The 27,130-nt window shown below is 38.4% G+C and overlaps 1 protein-coding gene across 3 annotated transcripts in view; it reads right to left on the reverse strand.

Annotated features, from left to right (window-relative positions):
- Positions 1 to 1,667: 1,667 nt before the first annotated feature.
- SLC30A9 (solute carrier family 30 member 9) overlaps positions 1,668 to 27,130 on the reverse strand; it is a 96,634-nt gene continuing 71,171 nt past the window's right edge. For 2 of the 3 annotated variants that reach the window (XM_037002747.2, XM_037002746.2), the window contains 4 exons: positions 14,832 to 14,997; positions 11,066 to 11,195; positions 9,115 to 9,228; positions 1,668 to 3,067 (listed from right to left, as the gene is read on the reverse strand). In XM_037002747.2, coding sequence (XP_036858642.1) covers positions 3,023 to 3,067; positions 9,115 to 9,228; positions 11,066 to 11,195; positions 14,832 to 14,997 — 455 coding nt within the window. In that variant the 3' untranslated portion in view covers positions 1,668 to 3,022. The remainder of the gene's footprint in view (positions 3,068 to 9,114; positions 9,229 to 11,065; positions 11,196 to 14,831; positions 14,998 to 27,130) is intronic. The other variant, XM_037002748.2, reaches the window with a different exon arrangement.

The raw sequence follows: 27,130 nt of genomic DNA on the forward strand, positions 1-27,130 counted from the left end.
ATAGGCTGTCAGACCAATTGTCTACATAAATGTCTTCCAAAGTTCCATTTCAGAGACAGGGATGAGGGATTTAGGGAAGACAATCTTTGAATAATATTTCACCTTCAATTCTTTGCTTCAATGACTTCTGACAATTCGGCAAATTGGGGGTCATCACATTTAAAAGAAATGCCAAAGCTTGACAAATGGAATCTAAGAAAGATAGTATAAATTCCAGATGCCTATGCAATTTTCTGTAGTTCCCAGCATTCTATCTCAAGTTATCAGATTTAAAACTTAAGCCATTTCCTTTAGATGGAATAATTTTAGCAAAAAGCATTATCCAAATTATAGGATAATTAAGGTAATACTAAAACCATATACCCAAAATTCAAGTCTTAAGCCATTTTGTTATTCTTGGTTATTTGGTGTGTGTGTCAGAGGATGTATGCAGAGATCAATTAACTTTTTTTTTTAATGTTCAAAAATTTCCAATTTGATCCTATCTTGGTTTTCTCAGTATACAAATGTTCAAGAATATCCCTCTTTGGAATTGGATACCTGACTGCCAAGATGGTTAAAATAGTTCTTAAAGTAGTTCTCTATCCATCATCCTCCCATTGTTATTGTCTAAAAAATGTGCCACCTTTCATATTTTTGGACTGCTACTTATTGTTTAGAGATCCATTCTCAAGTCAAAGTTGCAAACAAGTTTACTTACGCCCTTTGATAGTTTCCAGGTCTCAGATTAGTACAAGTGGGAGTCATGGGACCTTGACTGCCCTTTTCTTTGTCCAACATTGCTTTGATTTCAAGTACTCTACTACAGAAGCTATTTGCCTTGAAAATATTAATGTTTATAAGCTTAAATATTCAAACGCTATGCATCAGGGCAAGACTTAAAGTAAGAAGTATTAATTTGGAAAAAACTAAAAACAAGAAACCTGGACTCGGTATTATTTTAAAATTCAAATTTGACTCTAAAAGGAAAAAAAGGACCAGTAATGTCATACATTTCCTGATTCCACAGAAATACTCAAAAAAAATTCTAGATATTCAATCCTTCATGTCAAATTTGCTTAAACAGACTTTAAAATATCAGTGAAAACAGAACTAGAAAGGAAAAACAGAAATGTAAGCCTTCAATTATTATTTACAAACAGATACCTCAGTCAAAATCAGATTAGAAAACTCATAGAAATGCCAGGAATTGGCCTCTTTTAGGAAGTCCTTTAAAAAAAACCCCCTTCCATTTGGAATATCTTCCACACATCAACTTCGAGATTTTTTTTTTAATAAGTTAATTATTTTTGTCTAGAAAATTTCCAGAGTAATTTACTAGGCAGAAACTGGATATCATTTGGTATCTTCCCATATGGCACTGACATGAAATAACAAATGGAAAAGTAGGAAAGGGGAGGGAAGACAACACAAAGTATAGAGTGAATTATAATGGGCAAGAAGTTTTTTACAAAGTGGGAGTGAAGAATTTGAAACCATAAGAACAGAGAATCAAACTGTATACATACATCTAACAATTTTCTATCTTAAAAAATAAAACTGGAATGTTACTTCACTTAAAATGTACAGCATGCAAAGTGCTCTGTTGTGGTAAAAAATGTACACTCATGTTAAGTTTTGAAATTTTCCAATAAATGACCTTTCTGGAACAAAACATTACGATTACATCCCCTTTAAGTAAATGTTTATTTTTTGTTTCCAGCATTACAATCTGCTGAAATTCATAAACCTCAATCTAAGTTTTGACATGACCTAACACAGGTGACTGAGTCCTTATGTCATCCACTCACTTATCCAGCAAAGAAAGCACCGAGTCACCACTCCTGCACAGGAAATGCTCACTGCCACCTGAACAATTGAAAGTGCATACTGTTTTGATGGAGACACAGGTGTAGTTTTGCACTAAATTTTCAATTACTGAATTGTGTGTTTTTTCACCTTGATACCTTATGATCATTAGAAAGCTACTTACTTATATGTTATAGTTATATATCATGCCAAATATCCATTTATGACCACAAGAAACTCATGTTACAAACACTATTGACTATATTATACAAAATCACGGCAACAAGTTTCTACATAAGGTATTTACTTCTCTTTAAAGCAAACATTTCCTACAGTTCAGGTTTACATAAGTAGTGCCTTTTAAAAAATAAATTAAAATGCTGTTCTCTTTGTAAAGTTATATTCCTAGTCAATTTTACAGAATGATAAAATGCTTATGAATGCATTATCTCCTAATAAATACATATTAAGGTACTGAAGCCAGTTAAAAAACAAAAACAAGAAACAGTCATCCCATTGTCCTGTGGAAACACCTAGGGCTATTTTAGATCTACCATCAGAAAACTTAAAATAAGGAAAAAAACTGCAAAAGAGAGGTAAGAAATTTTACAGCATGGCAACTCCTATGACCTAAAAGAGCATACTGATACATCTTCCTTCAATTCAGTAACTAAGCCATTTCTGGAATGAACATTTATAGATAACAAACATTCCTCTTAGTGCTCAGAGCAAAATTACAAAGTATGTAGAAATAGTTTCCACATTCTATAAGGAAAGACAGACTTTGAAATGGAGTGACTGTAAAAGCCACACACCAAGAATTAGCCATAATGTTCAAGAATGGCAGGGTTTGATGGAGTGAAATCTCCAGTGGCAACAAAATTAAAAATTACAATCCTATAGATGCTGCTCATTTTTACCAATGTTGAGAAAGGAAACATGACTGCAAGGTACAATTCACCCTGACAGCCTAAAATGAGAAATTACAATTTAAATTAACTAAAGTACTTCCTGTTGAAACAAAAAAAACATGATCCCCAAATTGATTTAACTTATGTCTCTTGGAAGTAAGTAGTAGTTTAATTCTGTGAACTGCTGAATTGCCTTTACATAAAGTATATCCTCCATCTAAAAAAAAATGGCTTCTAATGGTGTTGACTTCTCTTCAGTATGGGAGAGCAGAATGGAGAGTTTATTTCCAAGGCTCCCTCCAAGGTGATTCATTCCATCAAATCTATAATATCTCCAAATCTACATGTCGAACTTCAGGATTTCGTTTCTGGAAAGAAAAATCACCATCACATTATTCACAGCAAAATAGAATCTCCTGTTTCCTTTTAACCATGAAAGCCACTGAAAACACATGGTCAAATTATTTCACTGTAGCACTCTAACAAGATCAAAAGCAATAGATGACTAGACCGTATACACTATAAACAATATTGTAAAAACAATATAAACCTACCTCCCTGAGTTTGTTCCTATGTTAATACAATAATAAAGAATCTAGTATGTGCTAAGCACTACAAAGCACCAGAAATATGCTCTTGTTCACAGTGAAATGAAAATTGTTGCAAATAATCAGAAAAACTGATATTTACTTTTTTCATATATTTTAGTAACAATCCATATACTCTTGGGTCAGGCACTGTGCTAGAAAGTAGAGATATTATTATTAAATTATTATTTTTATTATTATAAAATTATTTATATAATTATAAAATTATTATTATAGAGATATTATTATAAATTAAAAAAGGCTGTTCTGACCATGGGGGACTTAGTTTAGCCAAGTACACAAGTATATCAAGAACAATTTACTATAGCTAATAACAATAACATTTAACATTTAATGATTAGTTACTCTTGTGTCAAGTACTATGCTAAGTAAAGGGGCTTCACATGCATGTGTGTGTTTTAAAATACCCATAGTAGCCCAATTATTCCCATTTTACATGTGGGAAACTGAAGTATGAAGAAATTAACTAACCTGTCCAAAGTCACATAGCTAGTAAGTGATGGAGTCAGGATTGATTTCAGGACTGACTCCAGACCCCAGGAGTGATTACAATGTACTAAATAATAACTCTTGAAATAAAAATGTGAGATCTATTACTTTTGCTCATGACATTCAGAAAGACTTCCCTGGGGATATAACATCTAAGCAAGGTTTGAATATGGTAAGTTTTCCAGGCAGATGAAGGAGGTCTAACTAGAAGAAAATGCACTGGCAAAGTCAGAGGGCCTGAGAACTATGCACTGGTAGTGTGGGCCAGTTAGCACAGAAGTTGCGAAAAGGGCAGGGCTAGTCATGAGGCTAGAAAGGAACATGAAGCCAGGTTGTGAAAATCTTAAATGCTACCTTAAGGAATTTCAATAACAAAATATATCTTCATATTACATGCCTACTCTGTGCCAAGCACTGGACAGGAAACAAACTGCACTTGACCTTCAATGAATTTATGTCTAGTGAAGAGAGACAGGTAAGAAAGCAGACAGTTTTAACAGTCTCCTACTACAGGAAGTAGTCAAACCTTTGCAAAAGCAAAGGTTTTAGGTTTTTCCCCTATGGATACATTAAGGAAGGATACCTAATTCAGTCTGAAGAGAATTAAAATACAATAAAATGTGATCTAATGATATTGTGACAATGGAGGACAGAGAGAATGTATAAAATAACTAAATCTACATCCATCAAAGAGGAAATTAACAGTGTTTAAATGAGAAGCAGTATTTTATGAGACTTTTATGTAGAAATATGGAAGTAAATATAAAAGAAATACTAAAAGTATTAAAAACGGTTATTGCTGAGAAGTAGAATTAAGGGTTGAGGAGAATGAGCAAGTGACATCTATTTCTGTTGTAAGCTTTTCAGTTCTCTGACTTTAACATCTGTATACTACTCATAGGAATTCAATTATAAAGATAAAAATCTCATGTAATACTGGAGTTTAGCTCCAGCTAAAGCTGGAGTGAACACTGGGTTTTTCTTATATAGTGTTGTTCAAGTGTACCTGGAGATACTTTCCTCTCAGATCCTAATGTGAGAGCAGCCGGGGACCCCCAAACATGGGGGATACACTTTTGTTCTCTGTATGTTTTCTTTAAACTGTTCCCTGTATCTTGAATCCTTAAGTTCAATAGGGAATAAAAAAAGATTTCCTCAAACAGAAATGAAATTGGATTTTATTTTCCCATACCTATCAACCCTTACATATCCCAGTACAACTAGAAAAATTTTAGCTATTTATGGAAAGTTGGTATTATTCTAACTAAAGAGTACCCTATTACAAATGTGTACCAATAAAAATCTGATCTCAGAAAAAAAGAAACTAAAAAGTTAATGTACTCAGCTTTTTTAAAATTAAGTTTTCAGAGAGAAAATGAATCATTCCTATAATGTAATATGCTCAATACAATGCATACACAATGTTCGCTATATGAATGAATAAAACAAACAGGATTATATTCTTTAATTTTAATATTTACTATGTAAAAAGACATGTCTATAGTAGAAACAGACTAAATACTTGTTAAAAAGAACTGAAAATCAGTAACTGGTGCCCAACTTATGATTTTCATTCATTTATTCAACAGATACTTATTGATCTATTATGTCCCAGGCACTGCTGAACACGAACTGGAACATTTCACATACCACGAACAGATTTATTCCAACACTCATATAGAGAGATAAAACCAAATTATATTATTTATTTTGCAAAGCTACGGACTCAAGTGGATGCCTCAGAGAAGCAAAAGACAAAGGAGCAAAGCATTCAGCTGGAACATTACTTACTAGGAATTTGCAAATGCTATGGCATCTTCCCAATGAATTAAATTTCCAATATAATTATTTCCTCCCAAACACAAATAAAACTTTATAGAAAGATAGGAAAAGGGTCTATCCACGGAATGAATTATAGAGGCAGAACAAAAAACTTTAAAGTTAATAGTTCAAAGAACTTTAAAATAAGAATAAGATATATTTCACATTTATAATATGGGACTTTATGAATTAGCTTGTTATTTTTAATATCTTTACATAGAACTATACTAGATGTAGATTTTAGGCAAAAAATATCACCTATTCTAAAACTTCGATCAATGCCATTACTCAACAGAGATGGCTATACTGCTGCATAATTTTATCACTGAGTGACCTTTTAAAGTAACTCAATAATTAGTAAAATTTAAACTTAGAAGGCAATCATGCTTAGATACTAAAAAGGAAGCAATATGCCAATGTACAAAATTATAGTTTTCAAAATAAAATCAGCTTATTTTCATGACAATAGGGAATTATATTTATGTACTCTCTTAGGTTGATACCTCAACTATGAAGAACTTTTCTTTATTATCTTATTACCTCAGTCAAAGATGTTTCTACCTGAAAGTGTGGATTAAACTTGGCTTCCTCATTTGAAAGACTTGTATAAAATATTTTCAAAAGCACTTATGAGTTAATTCAACTATTAATAATTTAATAGCAACTAATTAAAGCACAAAGTTAACTAAATAAAAACAATAAGCTTTGCTGACAATCTGTTACTTTTAAATCTGGCTTCTGACCATTTGTTTCTATTAGGGTAAAGCTAAAGTAAAGATTTAGTTTAAAAGTCCATCATTTTCTTTAGCAGGGAAATAAAAACATAGAATGGAAAAGCAAAGTTTATTCATTCTTATGTCACCCTACACAAAAATAATCATCTCACATTTTATTTAGAACAGTGATTTTCAAAGTGTGGTCCAAGGATCACTGGAGTCCTGAGACCTTTTCACGGGGACTCCAAGGTCAAAACTACTTTTTATAATAACACTATGTATTTGCCTCTTTATTTTATGCTGACATTTCCTCTGATGGCATAAAAGCAATGGTGGATAAAACTGCTGGCACCTTTGCACAGTTCAAGATGCGGACACCAAACTATACTGGTAGTCATGTTCCTTTCCTGCTTAGACACTCAGTTAAAAAAAAAAAAAAGCCAGTTTCACTTTAAAATGTCCTTCAGGAAATAGTAAAAAGTACTGATTCATTAAACCTCAACCCTTGAGTACTTTAAAAAAATATTCTGTGACAAAATGGGAGAATACTTTCTGATGCCACAAGGAAAAGCACCTCTCTAATTGCTTGAGTTAATGAGCTGAATCAGATACTTTTTATCTGAACATCATTTTTACTCAAAATAACTAACAAACTACGGTTATTCAAATTTGGGTATTCGGCAATCTTAAAAAATGAACAAAATCTGTTACTTCAAGGAAAACGACTGTTTGTTGCTAATGATAAAATTAATTCTCAACTAAATATTAGAATGTTGGAAAACTCATATCCATCACCATGAGCCTGATAGCTTACCAACACTTAGAAATGTATCACCATTTGAAAGGTGTGCATATATTCAGTGAGTCAAAATTTTCCAAATGACCGATTCACATTAACAGAATCATGCATGGGTTAAAAGATCTATTCAGAGTACAATGCAGAAAATTAATCATACCCAAAAAGAGGTCCGGCCTTTGCTCTTGGCTTCTGGAAGGTGATCTCTAGGCCCTTGGACAGTCCTGCCTTTGCATATCTTTGACCACAGAGTATCTGTTCTACCTCCAGAAAGGGTTGGAGACTAAAAGTGTTAGCTCTTCCTGGGAGGTGCTGAATATGAAAGGTCAGCCACTCAAACAATCAACTATAGAGCCCCTATAAAATCTCCCGACAGCAAGGCTTAGTAGAACTTAATGGGTTTGCGATACTCGATGCAAACTGTCACATATCCTTGCCAGGAAGGTAACAGCATCTATGACTCCATGGGGAGAGAACAACTGAGCTCCATGTTTGGAACTCTGTCCTATGCACCTCTTCCCTTGGCCAGTTTTAATCTGTACCCTTTCATTGTAATAAACTATTAGTGAGTATAAGAGCATTCAGTAAATTATGTGAATCCTTGTGAATTATCAAACTAGAGGGTTTCTCCGGAACCCCTAGTGTTAGAAACAAGGGCAATCTTGTGGACTGTGCCCCAGACTACACAGACAGTAGATGAAAAGTTCATTGATATGGTTTCAGATTCTACATCACAATTAAGCTTTAAGAGACTACCAGTTTCAGGTTTTAGTGTAACATCTAAAGAGATCATCATAGTTATCTGAAAAAGCTGTAAGAATAGTCATGAAGGCTCCTCCCTTTTCTTCATATTCTTCAGCTAAAACAATATATGACAACAAACTGACGGCAGAAAAGATATGGGAATCTAGGTGTCTTAGATTTTTACAAAACTTTGAAACAATAGCATTCTTTTCACTACTTTTTTATTTTGGAAAATACAGCTATTTCTCATTAAAATGTCAGTGGTATTAACATTTATTAGGTTATGTTTTTTAAAATGAATAAATACATTTATGTTTCTCAGTTTTAATTTATGATTTTGTAAATACCAATAAATATAACTCAAATAAATAAAAATTATTAAGGATCCAAAAAGCTTTTAAGAATGTGAAGAGTCCTATGACCAAAATATTTGAGAATTATTCATCTAGAAACTTTGAAAATCATGCCTGACAAAGATGGTAAACATCTTTATAAACATTAACAAAATCATCTTATTTGAAGTGCTTCTATTAATCTCATCAGATATTTAGATTCTAAAAGAAAAGATAAAGTAGTGATAGAAATGTTTCCCTCCATTTTTTTTTTGTTTCCCTTCAATTTTTAACAAAACTAAAGAATGGTCAACATCAGCTAAAGAATATGCATTACCTTCAAGCTAAATATGTTTAAGATCATTTGCAAGTTTTATTCCATTGCAAACAAATAGCACTCAAATGTCATTTCAAAACTGTCTTAAGAGCACTGACACATTAGAAAGGCAGTCTGATCAGGATTTCAGTAAAAAAATAGTAGGTTGTAATGATATCCAACTGAACAGAAAATATAAAATAATGTTAGATGAACTAAAGAAAGATGTATGTGTGCGTTCAAGGTCAAAATCTTTTTTTTTTTTAACTTTTGAACAGTCTCAAGTTTCCTTTTCACCTTTCTCTAAAAATTTTCAAAATGCTGCTTATTTAAAAAACTAAGCAAGCAATACAGAATAGTAGTTTAAAGTACAGAAATTAGAACTGAACAACAAAAGTTCAGATCCTAATTCCCTTACTTCTTTGAGTAAATAATCCAACTTTCTAACCCAGTCATTTTTCACACACATAACTACCAATACATGATGAGGTTATTAAAATGACACATGATGCAATTAGCACAGTGTCTGACACAAAGTCAAGTATTCAAAAAAACAGCTGAGATTATTATATCATTAGCTGAGTATTTCTTACTTTCAGTTCTCTCTCAAGTCTATCTACTTCGGCCCCTAAAGTATCAATAATATTTTCTCCATGTTTAAGCATAAAGGTCTCTAGTTCTTCAGGAGTTTTCACTTCTTGAATTTCCTATAAAGAAAATGAAAGCAGAAAAACAAAACAAAAATTTTAAAAACTAATACTGGTACACTGATTTCCTTAAAAAAAACTTATAACAAACACCATTAAGTTTAATGAAAAATGAAAAACTTTCAAGCCACAGGCAATGGACCACCTATTTCTGAAAAAATTTTATTCAAGAAAAAATTGAGTAGAATGTTCCAGGACAGCATTACAAAATTAGTGGGGGAAAAAAATAGACTATCAATAAATAGTTCCAGGGCAATTATTTTTCTTAGATAATAAAAAAATATTAAATCCCTACCTAGGATCATCAAACAAACGAACAACTCTAGGCAGATTAAAAAACTAAGGGTAAAAAATAAACCTTAAAATTTTTAGAGAAAGAAAGAATTTTTATGATAATGGTACAACAATTTCTCAAACAAGATAAAAAGCACAGAGAAAAAGAAAAATTTGACATAAAATTAAAACTACATTAAATCTTCTGTACAACAAAAAACAGTAAATCACAAACTAGAAAAGATATTTGCATATACATACCTGAGGATGGACTAGTGACCAGTATATTAAAAATAAAATGTTTACAAATTTGTTGTAATAGTAGAAATTAACTAAATAAACAAAGAAGCAAGTAGAGGAAATCCCAATGGTCAATAAATTCCAATGCTTACTAATAACCTCACAAGGGAAATATAAATCACCAAAATTCACATAATGACAAAAATTTCAAAACTATTAAAAGTCTTGCAAGAATATGAAGTAGAACTTTAATACATTGATGGTGGCAGTTAAACTGACACACTTTGGAGAACAATTTGTCAATATATAGGAAAGCTGAAAATATGTTCATCCAATGGCCAACCTATTTCAAATCTAGCTACATACTGTACTCAAGAAATTCTTGCCAGTGGGAACAAAAAAGCATGTTATAACACTGCTTCTAATAGTTTAACATTGGAAATGATATAAATATCAATTGGAAACTGAATAAATACACTACAGCATACTCATAAGATAAAATACTATATAGCAAAGAAAAATAAATTACTTAGAGGTATGTATTTTAATATATATCTTAATGTGGAAGAATCTCAAAATATGCTGTTAATTAAATTATACAGGGAATCATACAGCATTATGTCATTTACATCATTTTCAAACATCCCAAAATTTAATATATATTATGCCAAGATAATTATGTTGAAAAGTTAAAAAACCTGAACAGAAATGACAAGAACTAAATTCAAGATAATCGTTAGTTCTAGGGAAGTAGAGAAGAGAATGGGATCTAGAAGAAGAAAACAAGGGCTTCAACTGTTTTTGGAATAACTTATTTCTTTAGATCTTAAGCATATAGTGCAATAAAATATCAAGATTTGACAAAATCAAGTGGTAACCTCTATGCTGTTCATTAAATTATCCTCTGTAAATTCTCTTTTAAACTATTCTTAATTAAAAAACAGGGTTCTGGAATTAGAGAGATCCAAATTTGTATCTTACTCCATATTATGGCTCTGTAATTTTAGGTAAGTTATTTAATCTTTCTGTGTCTCAATATGTCTATATATAAAAATGAGAATATTTCTTTACCTCACAGGGTTGTTGAGAGTAAATTAGATAACATAGATAAAAATGCCTGGCATAGAACAAGCACTGCTCTTCTGCTGTCTCCTCCAACCTACTCCACTGTAAATAAAGACCCTGTTTTTGTCAAATTTTGGAACCCTAAGAAGTTGAAAGTTGAAGTGACTTAAGACCTGTAAAAGAAAAAACTTTACCTTATTTACTTAAAAAGAAAATTTTCTAAACCTTGGCCATCTAAGATAACAATACATAAACTTACTTGTAGCATTTGGTCAAAATCTTGTTTTTCCAAATATGATCTTGTAACAACTCTTCCATCAAAATCTACTTCTGCCTTAAATCTTACTTTCCCTAATCCAAGGTCTGTGGCTTTAACATCATGAATTGCCCTGAAATTAAAAACAATGCATACAAGTTTATATACACACACATACACATGTACACATTTTAATGGCACAAACTCTAGAATTCTTGTTTTTTTCTACCAGTGATGAAAATGGAAGAAGATGGCTAAGAGAGTGTTCACCACTAAGGGCCACCTATCAATTTCTAAATTAAGGGTCCATTTAGCTTTTCTTGCATAATGCCATAGAAGGGTGTAAAGTTAACAAATATTTATCTTGTGGTAATTTGTAAATAGATGAATTATATAGCTTGTGGATTAAAAAAAGCAACTCTAAACTGACTTTCTACAACACTGTCATTTTATCTCATAACCCTTTTTTGCTTTTTTTCAAGAGCTTCTCTAAAAGTTTTCATACAACTCTGTGAAGTTCTCTATTAGAATAAGGTTAATAATAACTACCTAATGAGACTACTGTGGGGACTAATGAGCCAACACATATATAAAATGTTTAATGTAGTATGCCATCTTTACTTTTCAGGTAATAAAACAGACCCAGAGGGGCACAAGTGACTTGCCTAAAGTAATTCAGCTAGTCACCAGCTAAGCTAGGACTCATCCCAGATCTTTAGATACCTAAACCCAATTGTCTTTCCATTATACCATCCTGCTCCCAGATGATCAGCATAACTGCTTTTCATCCCTCCTGCCTTAACCGTCAGGAATCAATCTTCCCTAAAAAACTGTTGAGAAATTCTGTTCTTTCCATGGTAATCAGTATAACATCTGTTCTTTACAGGATATATAAAAAAATAAAAAACACTCTGACTTCTGGGGACATAGAGAGCTACTGGGAAAACAAGCCTAAACGAGACTCCAAGTAGTCCTAAAACATTTTACCCTAATTTCTGAGTGATTTTGAGCAAGTTATTAAATACTGAGTCTAAAATTCTCTGTCCATATAAATAACAAAGCATACTTATCAACTATCCAGGGTGGAAGTAAGAATTAATGATTTCATAATTATAAAGTCATATATGCCCAAATTTAGACAAACGCTTCCCAGATTGGCACCAGGCAATATAATTTATTCAATTAAAAAAAATTATCTACCTCAGTCCTAAGAAAATTTTTTAAAATTTCATTATTTGACTAATACTTAAATAGCAGTTCATGAAAATATTGTATTTTTCCCTTATGTTCTTATACATAACTACAGTTTGTCATAGCTCCCAATGATCTCCACCTTCTACAGTCAAGCCCTTGTACAATTCTTGAACTTGGGCTAGACCTAGTGACTTGCTCCTAACCAACAGAATATGGCAAAGTGATGAGATACATTTCCATTGACATTTCCAATTAGACGACTCATCTATGACTTTTATCTTTTCACACTTAGTATCTATTGCCTTCTCAACTTGCATGCTTGATTAAGCAAGCTGCTGAGCTGGAAAGGCTCATGCAATAAGAAGTTAAATCCTGTCAACAATTATGTGAATAAGCTTAGAAGCAGATCCTTCTCCAGGACATGACTGTAATTTCAGCCAACACCCTGACTGCAGTCTGTGAGAAACCCTGAGGTAGAGGATCCAGGTAAACTGTGCCCAGACTCCTGACCCACAGAAACTGTGAGGTAGTAAAGGCTGTTTTAAGAGTTTTGGGTTAATTTTTCACATAGCAATAGATATCTATTATGCTGTTTAAATAACTACAGACTTTAATAACTTACTCTCAATAATGGATATAACTAGGCAAGAAGATCAACAGGGAAATGGAAGGATTGAACACTATAAACCAACTAAACCTAAGAGACATCTACACCACACTCCACCAACAGCAGAATACACATTCTTATCAAGTACGTGTGCAACATTATCCAAGACCACTAACTAGGCCGTAAAACAAACCTCAGTAAGTTTAAAGGTTCAGAAATAATACAAATAATATTCTCCAAATTTGGGAAACTCACAAATATGTGGAAATTAACCAACACGCTCCTAAATAGCCAGTGGCCAAAGGTGAAATCAGAAAATACTTTGAATGAATGAAAACGAAGAGACAACATTTCAAAATTTATAGAATGCAGCAAAAACAGTAGTTACAGGGAAATTTATAACTGTAAAAGCCTATATTAAAAAAGAAGCTAGCACTGGGGGTGGGGGTAAAAAAAAAAAAAAAAAAAGAAGCTAGGTATCAAATCAAAAATTTAACCTACCACCATAACACACTGGAAAAAGAGCAAACTACACCTAAAGCATGCAGAAGGAAGGAAATAGTATAGGTTAGAGCTGAATCATGAACTAGAGAAGAGAAAAACAACAGAAAATAGATCCATCCAAAAGATGGTTCTCTGAAAAGATCAACAAATGACAAACCTTTAGCTAGACTGACCAAGGAAAATAAGACTCAAATTACTAGAATAAAAAATGGAAGAGGAGGTACTACTACTAACACTAAAGAAATAAAAAGGATTACAAAGGAATACTATGAACAGTTGTATGCTGACAAATTAGAAAATTTAGAAAGAGTGGACAAATTCCTAGAAAGCACGAACTATTAAAACTGACACAAAAGAAGTAGACAATCTGAACAGACCTATCACAATAAGTAACCAAAAAGTTACCCAAACAGAAAATCCTATGACCAGATAGCATCACTGCTGAATTCTACCAAATATTAAAAAAGAAATAACAATTCTTCAAACGACCCCCCCTAAAAAAAGAGATGAAGGAACACTTCCTAGCTTCTATATAGTAATAACTTGATACCAAAATCAGACATATATATATATCATCAAGGAAAGGATTATCTCACACTTTGTTTCTAAGCCTAGTGTTGATTTTAATTAAGCTCTACTTTTGATCTTGATTTGACTACGTAACTACTTTCTGAGACTAAACATATAGGGCTTAAGACTATAAACCTAGTAATCACTTATTTGTTTTACTGCTTCAGATATACAGGTCATTCTTAAAAGATTTAACTTAAAGATTTTAATTATTAACACAAAAGAAAAATATATTCTTTTAACATATATATATACATACACATATGTGTAACTAGTAGAAAATTGAGACTTTCAAATAGCTGTTCCTTCCACTTCACTCTGAAACCACACTACTGCTGAATTTCACTAAAAAGTACTTTTAGAACTCTCTATCTCTTCTGATTATCTCCCAAGTCTTCAGTTCTTTATTCTTATATCATTTAAAAGATAAAGATTAGAAGGGAAAACATTTAAAATAACCTAAATAAGAAGTCTATTTTCAAAAGGAGTATAAATTATATTCAATTTGGTAATCACTTCCCTATGAATAAAAATCTCCTTAAATTTAATATATTCAGTTTGTAATTACAATACAAATATAAGGCAAATATAAATATGAAGGTTCTACATCAGAAGTTTCATATTACAGAGACAAATTCTGAAAACTTCTGTTCCATATTATCTAACTGTTCCTTTTTCTAACAATGAAAGACATACAGAATTTAAAAGGAAATTTAGAGTTTCTGAAATGCTTTCATTTGCTTTCTTCGAAGGCTGCAATTCTGGAAAATAACAGATTAAAAAGTTCTGAAAGCTAAAGATCCACAACCTCTTCTGAAAGTATTTATAAACCAAGCACTTCTTTTCCTTAGTATGTTTTTGTAAACCTCAACAGCATCGTTGGAATAAGCTGACCTTACTGATGGGTCACTCTCCAGGAGTTCGGTAAGCCGCTGTACTTGCTCTGGCTGGATGGATCGCCCTAAAAGTGCTTCAGTGTTAGTGTGGATGAGGAATGCTGAGACCACGCCTAATAAGGTGCCCACACCCAACGAACCGAGGCTGTCATACAGTGGATTACCTAAATAAAGCACACAAAAAGTCGGTAAATTAACATTTTCTATCATTTCAATGAGCTTCAGTGAGCAAAGAACCAGAATTAGTAAATCAAAGGACTTCAAATTCATTCCTAATTCCTTTAATGAGTTTCTCCTAATAGTTTTACTATACTAAAAAATGGGGATGCTATAATTTGATTCATACTACACAGGAGGATTATGTGGTTCAATTATTTAAGATGTGCTGCTTGTATCTGATTATTATTTGGGTGAGGGTTCAGAGCATTTTCAGATTAGAGACATCATATACATATTAATATAATAAAGGGTCCATTTAAAAAATATGTATCAGTAGCACTTTTCCTAACCCAGGTTAAGTGGGACAAAATAATCATGAGATCAAAAGCTGAAAGAAATAATCATTTTTTGTGTCTTATTCTTATACCAAGGTTCTGTGAGAGAATTAAGCCATACAAAAAATTACATGGGTCAGAAAAATTGTATTTTCTCATTCAACCAAGGATGATACCTAGCTAGTACCATTCTAGATACAAAGAAGGGAAGTTAATTCATTGTAGGCTATGAATACCTTATACTTTGAGAACCAGTGGTTCTCAAAGTGTAGTCCCTTGACCAACAGAAAGATGCACTCTGTTGGTCAATCCCAGCAACCCAAAGCGGGAGGGAGAGGAACAGAGTGGGAAGTGGATAAGCACTCAGGAACTCTGCACACCTGGCCCTGGAGATCTGTCTGAGATTTACCAGAAACAAGAAGGGTGCCAGTGGGGTGAGGGTTAGATGGCACTCTCTCAGCAGGAAAAGGGCAGGTAAACTACACTTCCCTGGCCCTCCTGCAGCCCAACTGAAGAAATGCTCCATCCCCCTCCATGGCATCTCAGGCCAAGGTGCTTCCCTGTGCATCTGCCAACCTGCCCAATCCACTCAGCCCAGCCAGACAGCTGTCAGACTTTGATGCCTGGCAGGCAAAGGGAGACTCTGCTGCCTAGCAGGCAGAGGGAGGCTTTTCCAGCTTTCCTGGCACTCTCTCAGCCTAACTGGGGAGGTGCCTGTAGGAGCCAGCTCCAAATGCTCCTTGGTCCTTGCTGGCTGCCCAGCCCCATACTGTGCTCCCTGCACACCCTCCCTGCTGATCCCACTGGTCCAGCAGCTCTGCAATCCCTGCAGGGCAGGCAGAGGGTGACCCCACCCACAACTACCCCAGCAGAAAGACGATGGCCTCCAACAGCAACTGCAGCTACACTGCAAAAGATAACCAGGCACAGGTAAGCAGAGTCTTGAGTTTCTGGGCGCCACAGGATGACTTCTGCATATAGCCATTACTCTCTAGACCAGGAGGCACGGTTGATCTATCTAATACAAAGGAAGAAACAAAAAACACTGACAAAATGAGGAGGCAGAGTAATATGTTATAAACAAAACTATAGGACACCAGAAAGAGGACTAAGTGAAACAGATCACCAATCTTCTTGATAAAGATTTCAAAGTAACATTCATAAACATGCTCACTGATCTGTGGAAAAATACTGATGATCTCATGGAAGACTTCAACAAAAAGACAGAAGAACTGAAAAAGGGCCACTCAGAGCTGAAGATACAGTGACTGAAATGAAAAATGCAATGGAGTGAATGCATAATAGGTTTCTGCAAGTAGAGGAGAAAATCAATGAGATGGAAATCAGAGAACAGGAAAACAACAAAGCTGAGAAAGAGAGAGAGAGAAGAATCTCCAGAAAGGAGAAGATGCTAAGAAAGCTGAAAGGAAAGGAGCGACACATAGCAGCAATTCACCAGAGAGTTCTGCTTTATTAGGGAAAGGTGCTGGGTTATATAGGAAGGGGCATGAATTGATTGAGGTGTCACTTCTACGGGGCTGTTGGCTGTTGGCTAGGTGCTGGGATTGGGAGGGGGGCGAGAGGTGATTGGGCTTCAGGTGGCGCCGGCGGGAACTGAGGACCCCGAAGAGAAGCCGGAAGTTTGCCATCTTACTGGTGGGGACCCTTCATTCCCCCCTTTCTCCTCTATGGGTTTGTGGACGAAGCTTTCTCTCTGACTGCTTCTTGCTGAACAGGGGCGTAGAAGGGAGTGAGGGTTTGAGGATTGGGAGGAAAGGGTTGATAGGATTCCCCACAGTAAGGATGAGTAGATGTGGACTTCTTCAGGTTGGAAATTAATGAAGGTTCTTTGTAACTATAGGTTGAGGACCTGTTGATTCCAATGGTGCCAAGAGGATATGGGTGTCAGGAGCCAGGCGTCTGTGGCCATTGTTTCCAGGAACAGTTTCCAGTGGAGAGAGGGGTCCATCTCAGCATGTGGTGAGGAGGTCACGTGAGGGTGAGGGATCTTCTGTGGCCAGAAGCTGGTAGTTCCTGAGTAAAAGCTGGTTGAAAGCTTGATTAGAGATTTTTCTGACTTGGGATTTGATGAACTTTATTATACAGGGTAAGAAGAGACAGGCGAGACGAATGATTATTATGGGGCCTGCAATGGGCCAGAGCTAGGTGAGGAGGGGGTTTGTTAGTATTGAAGAGAATGGGTTGGAATTGGAAGCAGAGTGGAGGCTGGAGGCAAGGTCGGTGAGTTTGGTGATGTTAGTTTCTACAATGCCGGAATAGCAGCACTCTTCCCAGAGAAAGACGCAGGTGCTGCCCTTCTCGGCTGTAAGCAGATCTAGGGCCGGCCGGTTTTGAAGGGTGACTTTAGCTAGCGAAGTGACCTGTCTTTGGAGAGAGGCTAGAGAATCGGCAGTGGATGTCAGGGCTCCCTCAAATCTGGCATTGAGATCTCTAACTGCCTATAGAGAGTGACCCAAGGCTTCTCCCGAAAACCCTGCCCCAATGGCTGAGGTGATCAAAGAGCTACTGACTATGATGGGAAGGAAAGCAGCTCTTTTTGTGCGCGAGGGCAAGGGAGGTTGGAGCTCAAGGAATTCTGCCATGCTGTAAAGTGTTAACTGTGGGATTAGGGTGACGAGAATGCAGGGTGTATCGGAGTTGAGAGACACTGAGTTGAAAAGACTGCCATTACACCAAAAGAAGTGTCCCGGTTGTGTAAAAGTCTTAGAGCCGGAGGTAGGGGTGTAGATAGAGAGGCAGTGAAGTGCACTGGAGGGGGGGTGGAGTTGGGCCTACACAGTGGTGGATGGTGAGATTATCTGCGTATTCTGGTTCCCATAGGGGTATGTCTGCCAGGGGGCAGAGAGGTTGTCTTTCTGCATGGAAGGAGTAGTTGGAAATATTAAGGGGCACGGCGGCCAGCAGTGGGCGCTGTAGTGATGTGCACAAGAAACAATTGGCTGTGTTAAGGGTGTGGTTGAGAAAGATGTTGGTGTCCTGAATGAGCTGTAATGAAGAGTAGGAGAAATGGGAAGAGGGGTGGGGATAAGAAGATGAAGAGGCACCGTCAAGAGTTTGGATAATGACTTTTTCGGAATGTCTGCTATCTGATGCAACTTGAGAGATCTGGGAATGAGAGGGAACATACTTTTGAGAGATATGAAGGGTACCGTGGGGGGTCGAGGACCCCCCCCATAGTAAACTGAGGCTGTGACTCTGGCAGCTCATCGAGAGTCCCAGGGATCTGGGATTGATAAGGAGAATGAGCCGTTGGGATATTTCATGAAACGGTTGGAGGAGTAATACTGTGGGTACTGGAAGTTACTCATGTAGTGAATTGCACAAGACCAGTAGGGACATCTCTTGCAGGTGTCTGGCTATCGCCTGCAATAGGCTTGTTTTTGGTCATAGAGGAAGCAGAGGTAGGGAGAATAAGGGTAGCTGCTAGTGAACACTTCGGTGGAGGGAGGAAAGTGGAGGTATAAAGGCTCAGAGCAGCTTTTCAGAGGGCAGTCTGGTGTGGCAATGAGGGCAGGAACTTTTGTTTGATGCTGTGTGTAAGTCTGTCTGACTTTGAATCGCCATACAAAGGAGGCTGGGGTGGCGGGGAAGACAACAAGAATGAGGAAAAAAGCAAGAGAGCAGTAAAGGAGGAAAAAGTCATGATTTGGGTATGGATGGCAAAGGGGGTGAACGGGATTTTGGAGGAAAGAGGACAGTAAGGTCAGGAGTCTGGAGGGAGGGAGGGAGAGTCTGTAAACTTTTGTAGGTTAAGAGATCTTTTAGGTGATGTGGGGACAGAATGGTAAGGGGCACCCTGAATGTCAGTTTATGAGCTTCTTTCTGCAAGAGCCATCTAGCGGCTAATGCTCGTAGGCAGGGGGCTCATCCCCGAACTGTGGGGTCTAATTGCTTGGAGAGATAAGCTACTGGGGCAAAGGATGGGCCATAATATTGGCCTAGGACTCTTAGAGCTTGACTGGACCTCTCATGAATGTATAATGAGAAGGGCTTCGACAAATCAGGAAGATGGAGAGCTGGGGCTTCCACAAGGGCTTGACAGAGCTTAATGAAGGAGTGTCGGGGTGAGGAGGATAATGGTTTTTTAGGGGGGGCTCTTGCTGAGGTCGTATAGGGGTCTTGCCAACAGGGAGCAGGGAGAAGTTAGGGATCTACGCTCTAAAATATCTAGCCAGGCTTAGAAAGGAAAGGATTTCTGTCTTGGTTTTGGGAATGGGCAGGTCAGAGAGGAGCTATTTTCTGTCTAAGGTAATGGACTTTCTTTGTTGAGATAGAAGGAATCTGAGGTAAGTGACAGGAGGGGAAGAGATTTGAGCTTTGACGGGGGATACTCGGTAACTTCTGGACGCTAGAAGGTTAAGTAGGGAGGCAGTGTCAAGTCGAGACTGTTCTCACGAGAGACTGCAGAGTAGAATATTGTCTATGTATTATAATAAGGTGGACTTGGAGTGATCATGATGAAACTGTTTGAGGTCCTGAGCTAGGACCTGTCTAAAAATATGGGGACTATTTCGGAAGCTTTGTGGCAAAACTGTCCAAGTGAGTTGTTCAGAATGTCTTGTGTATGGGTCCGTCCAGGTGAAGATGAAAAAATCTTGGGAGCAGGGGCTTAGAGGGATAGAAAAATGGGTCCTTGAGATTTAGGACTGAGAAGTGGGAAGCTGAGGCAGGGATCTGCGATAAAAGGCTGTATGTATTTGGAACTAAGGGATGGATAGGGAGAACGGCTATGTTGATGAGGTGAAGGTCTTGGACAAGGCGGAAAGATCTGTTGGTTTTTTTAACAGCTAATATGGGGGTATTAAATGGGGAGTGAGTGGGTCTGAGGTAATTTTTGTTTAAGAGATCTTGAATGATGGGTTGGAGGCCTATGAGGGCTGAAGTGGTTAGGGGGTATTGGGCCTGACAGATATACTGAGAGGGGTCACGTAATTTGATAGAGGCAGGGGGACATAGGGTCACGGAGGGGCTTGTAATGTCCTAAACTTGGGGATTTACAGGGTGTATGAGGGCAGAACCGGAACTTTCATTGGGTAGAGGGGGGTCATCGGCTATGAGGGCCATCAGAAAGGGAGTACTGGGGGCTGTGGGAGTGGATATAGTTATGGAAACGTGGAGGAGGGAAAGGATGTCTCGTCCTAGTAAAGGGATGGGACACTGGGGCATAACCAGGAAGGAGTGGGAGAAAGGTATGGGATTGTCTTGGATTGTGCATAAAAGGGTGGGTGGCAGGTTTAATGGGAAAATCTGTTTACCTCTTACTCTGACTATAGGAGTAATGGCTGGCGTGGTAGGGCCCCGGTATTCTCGCAAGACTGAGAAGGTGGCTCCTGTATCTAGGAGGAAGGAGATGGGGTGACCGTCTACTGTTAAAGTAACCCTGGGCTCCTGTTTGGTGATGGAAATGGTCGGGTGAGAAGCCCCCGGGCCCCATCAATCTTCTTCTGCCAGCCCCACTACAGCGGGCTTAGGATGGGGGTTGTTCGTCCAGCCTCCCCTTCGGGTGGTTGGACAATCAGACCCCCAGTGGCCCTTTTTGTGGCATCTGGGGCATGGGGTGGTAGGAGATCTGGGGGAGGGGCACGCCCTTGACCAATGTCCCTCTTTTCCGCACTTGAAACAAGCTCCTGGGGGGGCTTGTTTGTAGAGGGGCGCCCAGGTTGTGGTTTTATCAGCTGGGCCAACATCTGGAAATTGGCCTGATTAGCCTTTTGTTTACGGCGTTCTTTCTCCACCTCCCGCTTATGGAAGACTTTAAAGGCCAGTGTTACGATCTCAGTCTGTGGGGTAGCGGGGCCCTGTTCTAACTTTTTGAGTTTAGCTTTAATGTCGGGGTAGCCTTGAGCTAGGAAGTATGTCATAAGGACATGTCTTCCTTCAGGTGTTTCTGGGTCCAGGCTGGTATACTGTAATAGGGCTTGAGTGAGTCTGTCTAAGAACTCGGAGGGGGTTTCGTCTCTCTTTTGAATTATGTCTTGGAGCTTTTGAAAATTGACTACGAGCTGCCTTTTTCAGACTTGCTATTAAGCAGGAGGCAAAAATATTTTAAGAGCGGAGACTCATGGCGGTGTTATAATCTCAGTGTGGGTCTTGTTCGGGGACAGCAGTGGGGCCAGGGGGATAGGTGGGGTCAGTCCTGTGGGTTTCGGTAGCGTGCGTTTGGGCAAAGTCTCAAACTCGTCTATGCTCTTCAGGGAGGAGAGTACTGGCCAGGAGCATGAAAATGTCATGATGTGTGAGGCTGTAAGACTGGAGGGTCTATTGAAACTCCCTGATGTATGTCATGGGATCAGTGGAAAAGGAACTTAGGCGTTTCTCTAGTTGGGCTAAATCTCTTAAGGAGAAAGGGACGTGAACGGGCACGATGCCTTTGGATCCTGCTACCTCCCGGAGGGGGGCAATAATTTTGGGAGGCTCTCGGGACTGAGTCTGAGGGGGACTGAGGGTTCTGGCTCAGTCTGTGGGGGAGTGACGCAGTCTAGCTGTGCTTAGTCGAGCAGGTCCTGAAGTGCAGAAGGGGGGCAAAGAAAATAAAGAAAGATAGAATCAGACCCACGTGTTGACAGCCTGCAGCCCAGCTGCTTGCCTCTGCTGCTTTAGTTGGGCTTGAACTCATGACTGAGGTTAAGAATCCCCTGCTCTACTAACTGAGCTACAGCAGGGCTCCAGTTAATTGCTTATGAAATGCGTAAACAGAATGTTCTTTGTTCTCCATTCCTACCACATCCGCAAGTGGGGGAAGGGCATATTTAGAAGCAGGGGCGGTGTTTCTACACATCTTCAAGGTCTCTCTATTTTCAGAGTGAAGAGTCTTGGCTCACCTTCCAGGACAAGATATGTTTTTGTGGACAGATAACTTCCAAGGACTGCACCGGTTGTTCTCTAGCTTTTGCTTTCCCATGCTGCATTCAGACATGGGGGAAGGTGCTTTCCCATTCTCCCTACAAACATGTGAGAAGATAAAGGCGGTCCCTAACAGGGGAGAAACAGGTAATGAGGGCAAAGACGGAGGAGGCCCCTGGGACCTAGTTAAAGGGGGGGCTGAAAGGCTCAGGCTTAATCTGCAGGGAATGAAGGTGGAGGAGGTGAGATGGGGGAGGAGATGGTTGGGGAGGAAGGGAGAAGGGCTGTTGTAGGAGAAGAAGGGGAAGGGAGTGAACCTGAGGCTTCTGCGGGGGCGGTGGCTTGCAGGCTAGGAGAACTTGGGAGGGGGCGGGGAGAGGAGGAGGCGGAAAGCTTCCATATAGGGAATCTCCTTCCATTTTTTCAGGCACTAGCAGTAGTTAAAATATCGCGAGTGATGTTAGGATCAAGAGTTCCCCCTGCAGGCCATTGGTTGTTATTGTCTAGGGGGTATGTCTGCTAATCTTGGGAGCAATATTTACGGAGAAGTTTTGGTTTTATATCAGGCGTCAGGGAGAGGGTAGCCAGATGCTTAAGCAGGCATTCAAGAGGTGAACTTTCAGGGAGGGATGAGAAGGCTCCCATGGCTAAAGGACAGAGAAGGAGACAAACACAGGGGAAGACGAACGGAGATCCTCGGACTGGAAGCAGACCACAAGGAGACAAAGGGCGTCCCCGATGATCCTTGGTGGTCTGCGGAAACTCGTATACGACTCGGAATTTCTTAGGAAGTGTGGGTTGTCACCCAGACTTCCCTAAGAAGGCAGAGTGCCGGAGTCACGAGGTACCTAGCGCTAGGCGTTTTCAGCGGACGGAACAGAAGGAAGAGGGGGGGAAAAGGGAGCGTCCTCATCCACAAAGGAGTCACCTCGTTTATGGCTGTTGGAGGGGGGTGCCTGAGAGTCTGCCGCAGCCGTGAAGGCCTGAGGCGGGAATTTATGACTGTCGGAGGAGGGGCCTGAGCGTCCGCCACAGCCGTAAAGGCTTGAGGCGGGGATTTATGGCTGTCGGAGGAGGGGCCTGAGGGTCCGCCGCAGCCGTGAAGGCCTGAGGTAGGGAGAGTTCCCTCCTCATCCCCGAGCGTCAGGGCCTTGCCGGACGATCACGGTCAATGGCACTGCGATAGCTCGGGGAAGAGTGGCCCACCCCGGGGAAATTTTGCTTAAAAACTTTCAGCACTGATGGAAGGGACGGTGAATGTGTTTATGACTGTCGGAGGAGGGGCCTGAGCGTCCGCCGCAGCCGTAAAGGCTTGAGGCGGGGATTTATGGCTGTCGGAGGAGGGGCCTGAGGGTCCGCCGCAGCCGTGAAGGCCTGAGGCGGGGAGCGTTCCCTCCTCATCCCCGAGCGTCAGGGCCTTGCCGGACGATCACGGTCAATGGCACTGCGATAGCTCGGGGAAGAGTGGCCCACTCCAGGGGGAAAACTTACCTAAAGGCCAGAGAGGAGTGGTGAGTGTGATGAGCCAGCGCCAGAAAAAGAGGACGAGGGCAAGCTGCTGCTGGTGTCGGGGGGAAGACGGGGCCCAGTTGGGGTGTCCCCTCTCCCGGGTTTCGGCACCAGTGAAAGGAAAGGAGCGACACATAGCAGCAATTCACCGGAGAGTTCCGCTTTATTAGGGAAAGGTGCTGGGTTATATAGGAAGGGGCATGAATTGATTGAGGTGTCACTTCTACGGGGCTGGTGGCTGTTGGCTAGGTGCTGGGATTGGGAGGGGGGGCGAGAGGTGATTGGGCTTCAGGTGGCGCCGGTGGGAACTGAGGACCCCGAAGAGAAGCCGGAAGTTTGCCATCTTACTGGTGGGGACCCTTCAAAAGCTGTGTGACAACTCCAAATGAAGCAATATTCACATAATAGGGGTACCAAAAGAAGAGAGAGACAAAGGGATAGAAAGTCTCTTTGAGGACATAATTGTTGGAAACCTCCCCAATCTGGAGAAGAAAATAAGCACTAAGGTCATACAAGGGTAGAGAGTCTCTAACAAAGGAAGCCCAGGAAGACACCAAGATATAAAATAATTAAAATATCAAAGATTAAGAAGGAAAGGTATTGAAAGCAGCTAGAGAGAGGCAAAAAATTACTTATAAGGGAAACCCCATCAGGTTATCAGCATACCTCTCAGCAAAAACTTTACAGGCCAGAAGGGAGTGGACTGAAATATTTAATGTATTGAAACAAGAGGACCTTCAACGAAGAATCCTCTACCCAGCAGGGTTATCATTCAGAATTGAAGGAGAGATTAAAATTTTCCCAGATAAGCAAAAGTTAAAATAATTCACCATAACCAGCCTTACAGGCTATGCTGAAGGGACTTCTAAAGATGGAAATGTTCTTAAGCCAAAGTATTTCTCATAAGTGAGAAAGAACTCATGGTAAAACTAGTAGCCCAATTACTCACTAAGCAAGTATGAAGTTAAAAAAATAAGAAAAAGAAAAAACCCCAAAAGTAGTAAAATCAACTATATACAAAATCAGTCAAAGGATATACAAGAAATGAAAATTATGACATCCAAAAAAGGGTAGAGGAGTAAAAAGAATAAAAAAGAAGTACTTTAGACTGCATTTTAAATAGAGCAACCATCAATACAGACTGTTACATATTTAGGAAACTATCTAGAAGCCTTATGGTAGCAACAAGCCTAAGTAAGGCCTGTAACAGATTGAAAAAAAAATGTTTTTAAGAAATCCAATCACAACACTAAAGAAAAATCATCAAATAACAAGCATATAAGAGAGGAACTACAAAAACAACCAGAAAACAATTAATAAAATGGCAATACATACTTATCAATAACTACTTTAAGTATAAATAGACTGAACGCACCAATCAAAAGACAAAGGGTGGCAGAATGGATAAAGAAACAGACCTGTCTATATGCTGCTTACAAGAGACTCCTTTCATACCTGAAAACATATATGGACTGAAAGTATAGGGTGAAAAAAGCTAGAGTAGCAGTACTTGGCATCAGACAAAATAGATTTCAAAACAAAGAAAGTAACAAGAGGCAAAGAAGGACATTACATAATGTAAAAGATACTAGTCCAAAAAGAGGACATAGCCATTATAAATATCTATGCATGCAACATAGGAGCACCAAAATGTGTAAAACAAAATCTAACTGAACTAAAGGGAGAAATAGACTGAAAATCAATCACAGTAGGGGACTTTAACACATTACTTACATCAGTGGGCAGATAAACCAGAAAGAAAATAAATAAGGAAACAGAAGTACTGAACAACCCACTAGATTAGATGGACTTAACAAACATATACAGAACAATCCACCCCAAAGCAGCAGGATACACATTTTTCTCAAGTATACATGGAGCATTCTCCAGAATAAATATTAGGACACAAAAAGAGCCTCAACAAATTGAAAAAACTAAAATTGTATCAATCATCTTTTTTAGATGGCAATGGTATAAAACTAGAAATAAATTACATGAAAAAACAAAATAAACCTGACAAACATATAGAAGCTAAATAACATGCTAATAAATAATTAATGGATCAATGAACAAGCAAAGAAGAAATCAAGTAATAGATGGAGGAGATAGATGAAAACAAAAATACAACAGTTAAAAATATGTGGGATGCCACAAAAGCAGTTCTAAGATAGAGGTATATAGCAATACAGGTCTACCTCAAGAAACAAGAACAATCTCAAACAGTCTAAACTCACAATTAGAGAAACTAGAAAAAGAACAAAGTTAGTAGCAGAAGGGACATAATAAAGATCAGAGCAGCAATAAATACGAGAAGAAGAAGAAAATCAATGAAACCAAGAGCTGGTTCTTTGAGAAGATAAATAAAATAGACAAACCCTTAGTCAGAAAAAGAGGGGCACAAACAAAATCAGAAACGAAAAAGGAAGAGTTACAACTGACATCATAGAAATACACAGAATTACACGAGAATTCGATGAAAAACTATATGCAAATAAATTGGACAACTTAGAAGAAATGGAAAAATTCCTAGAAAAATACATCTTCCCTAGACTGACCCAGGAAGAAACAGAAAATCTGAACAAATTACCAGAAATGAAATTGAAGTGGTAATCAAAAAACTCCCAACAAACAAAATACAAGGTCCAGATGGCTTCACAGATGAATTCTACCAAATATTTAAAGGAGAGCTAATGCTGATCTGTCTTAAAGTATTCCAAAAAGGAGAAGAGGGATACTTCCAAACACATTCTATGAGGCCAGCATCACTCTAATACCAAAACAAGGCAAAACACTACAAGGAAAACTATAAACCAGGAACTTTGATGAATATAGATACACAAATCTTCAACAAAATATTAGCAAACTGAATTTAAAAATATATCAAGAGGATCATCCACCATGACCAAATGGGATTTATTCCAGGGATGCAAGGACAGCACAATATTTGTAAATCAACCAATGTGATACTGACTGAAAAAGGATAAAAGCCATATGATCTTCTCAGTAGATGCTGAAAAAGCATTTGACAAAACTCAACATCCATTCATGATAAAAACTAAACAAAAATGGGTATAGAGGGAATATACCTCAACATAATAAAGGCCATATATGACAAGCCCACAGCCATTCCCATACTCAATGGCAGAAACCTGAAAGCCTTTCCTCTAAGATCAGGAATAAGGCAAGGATGCCCACTCTCACCACTTTTATTCAACATGGTACCAGAAGTCCTAGCCAAGGCAATCAGACAAGATAAGAGAGATAAAAGGCATCCAAATTAGTAAGGAAGAAGTAAAACTGTCACTATGTACAGATGACATGATACTATATATAAAAAACCCTAAAGACTCCACCAAAAACTATTAGAACTAGTAACTGGATTCAGCAAAGTTGCAGGAAACAAAATTAATACACAGAAATGTTACATTCC

The sequence above is a fragment of the Manis javanica genome, chromosome 5 (genome assembly GCF_040802235.1).
Source record: "Manis javanica isolate MJ-LG chromosome 5, MJ_LKY, whole genome shotgun sequence".
Lineage (NCBI taxonomy): Eukaryota > Metazoa > Chordata > Mammalia > Pholidota > Manidae > Manis > Manis javanica.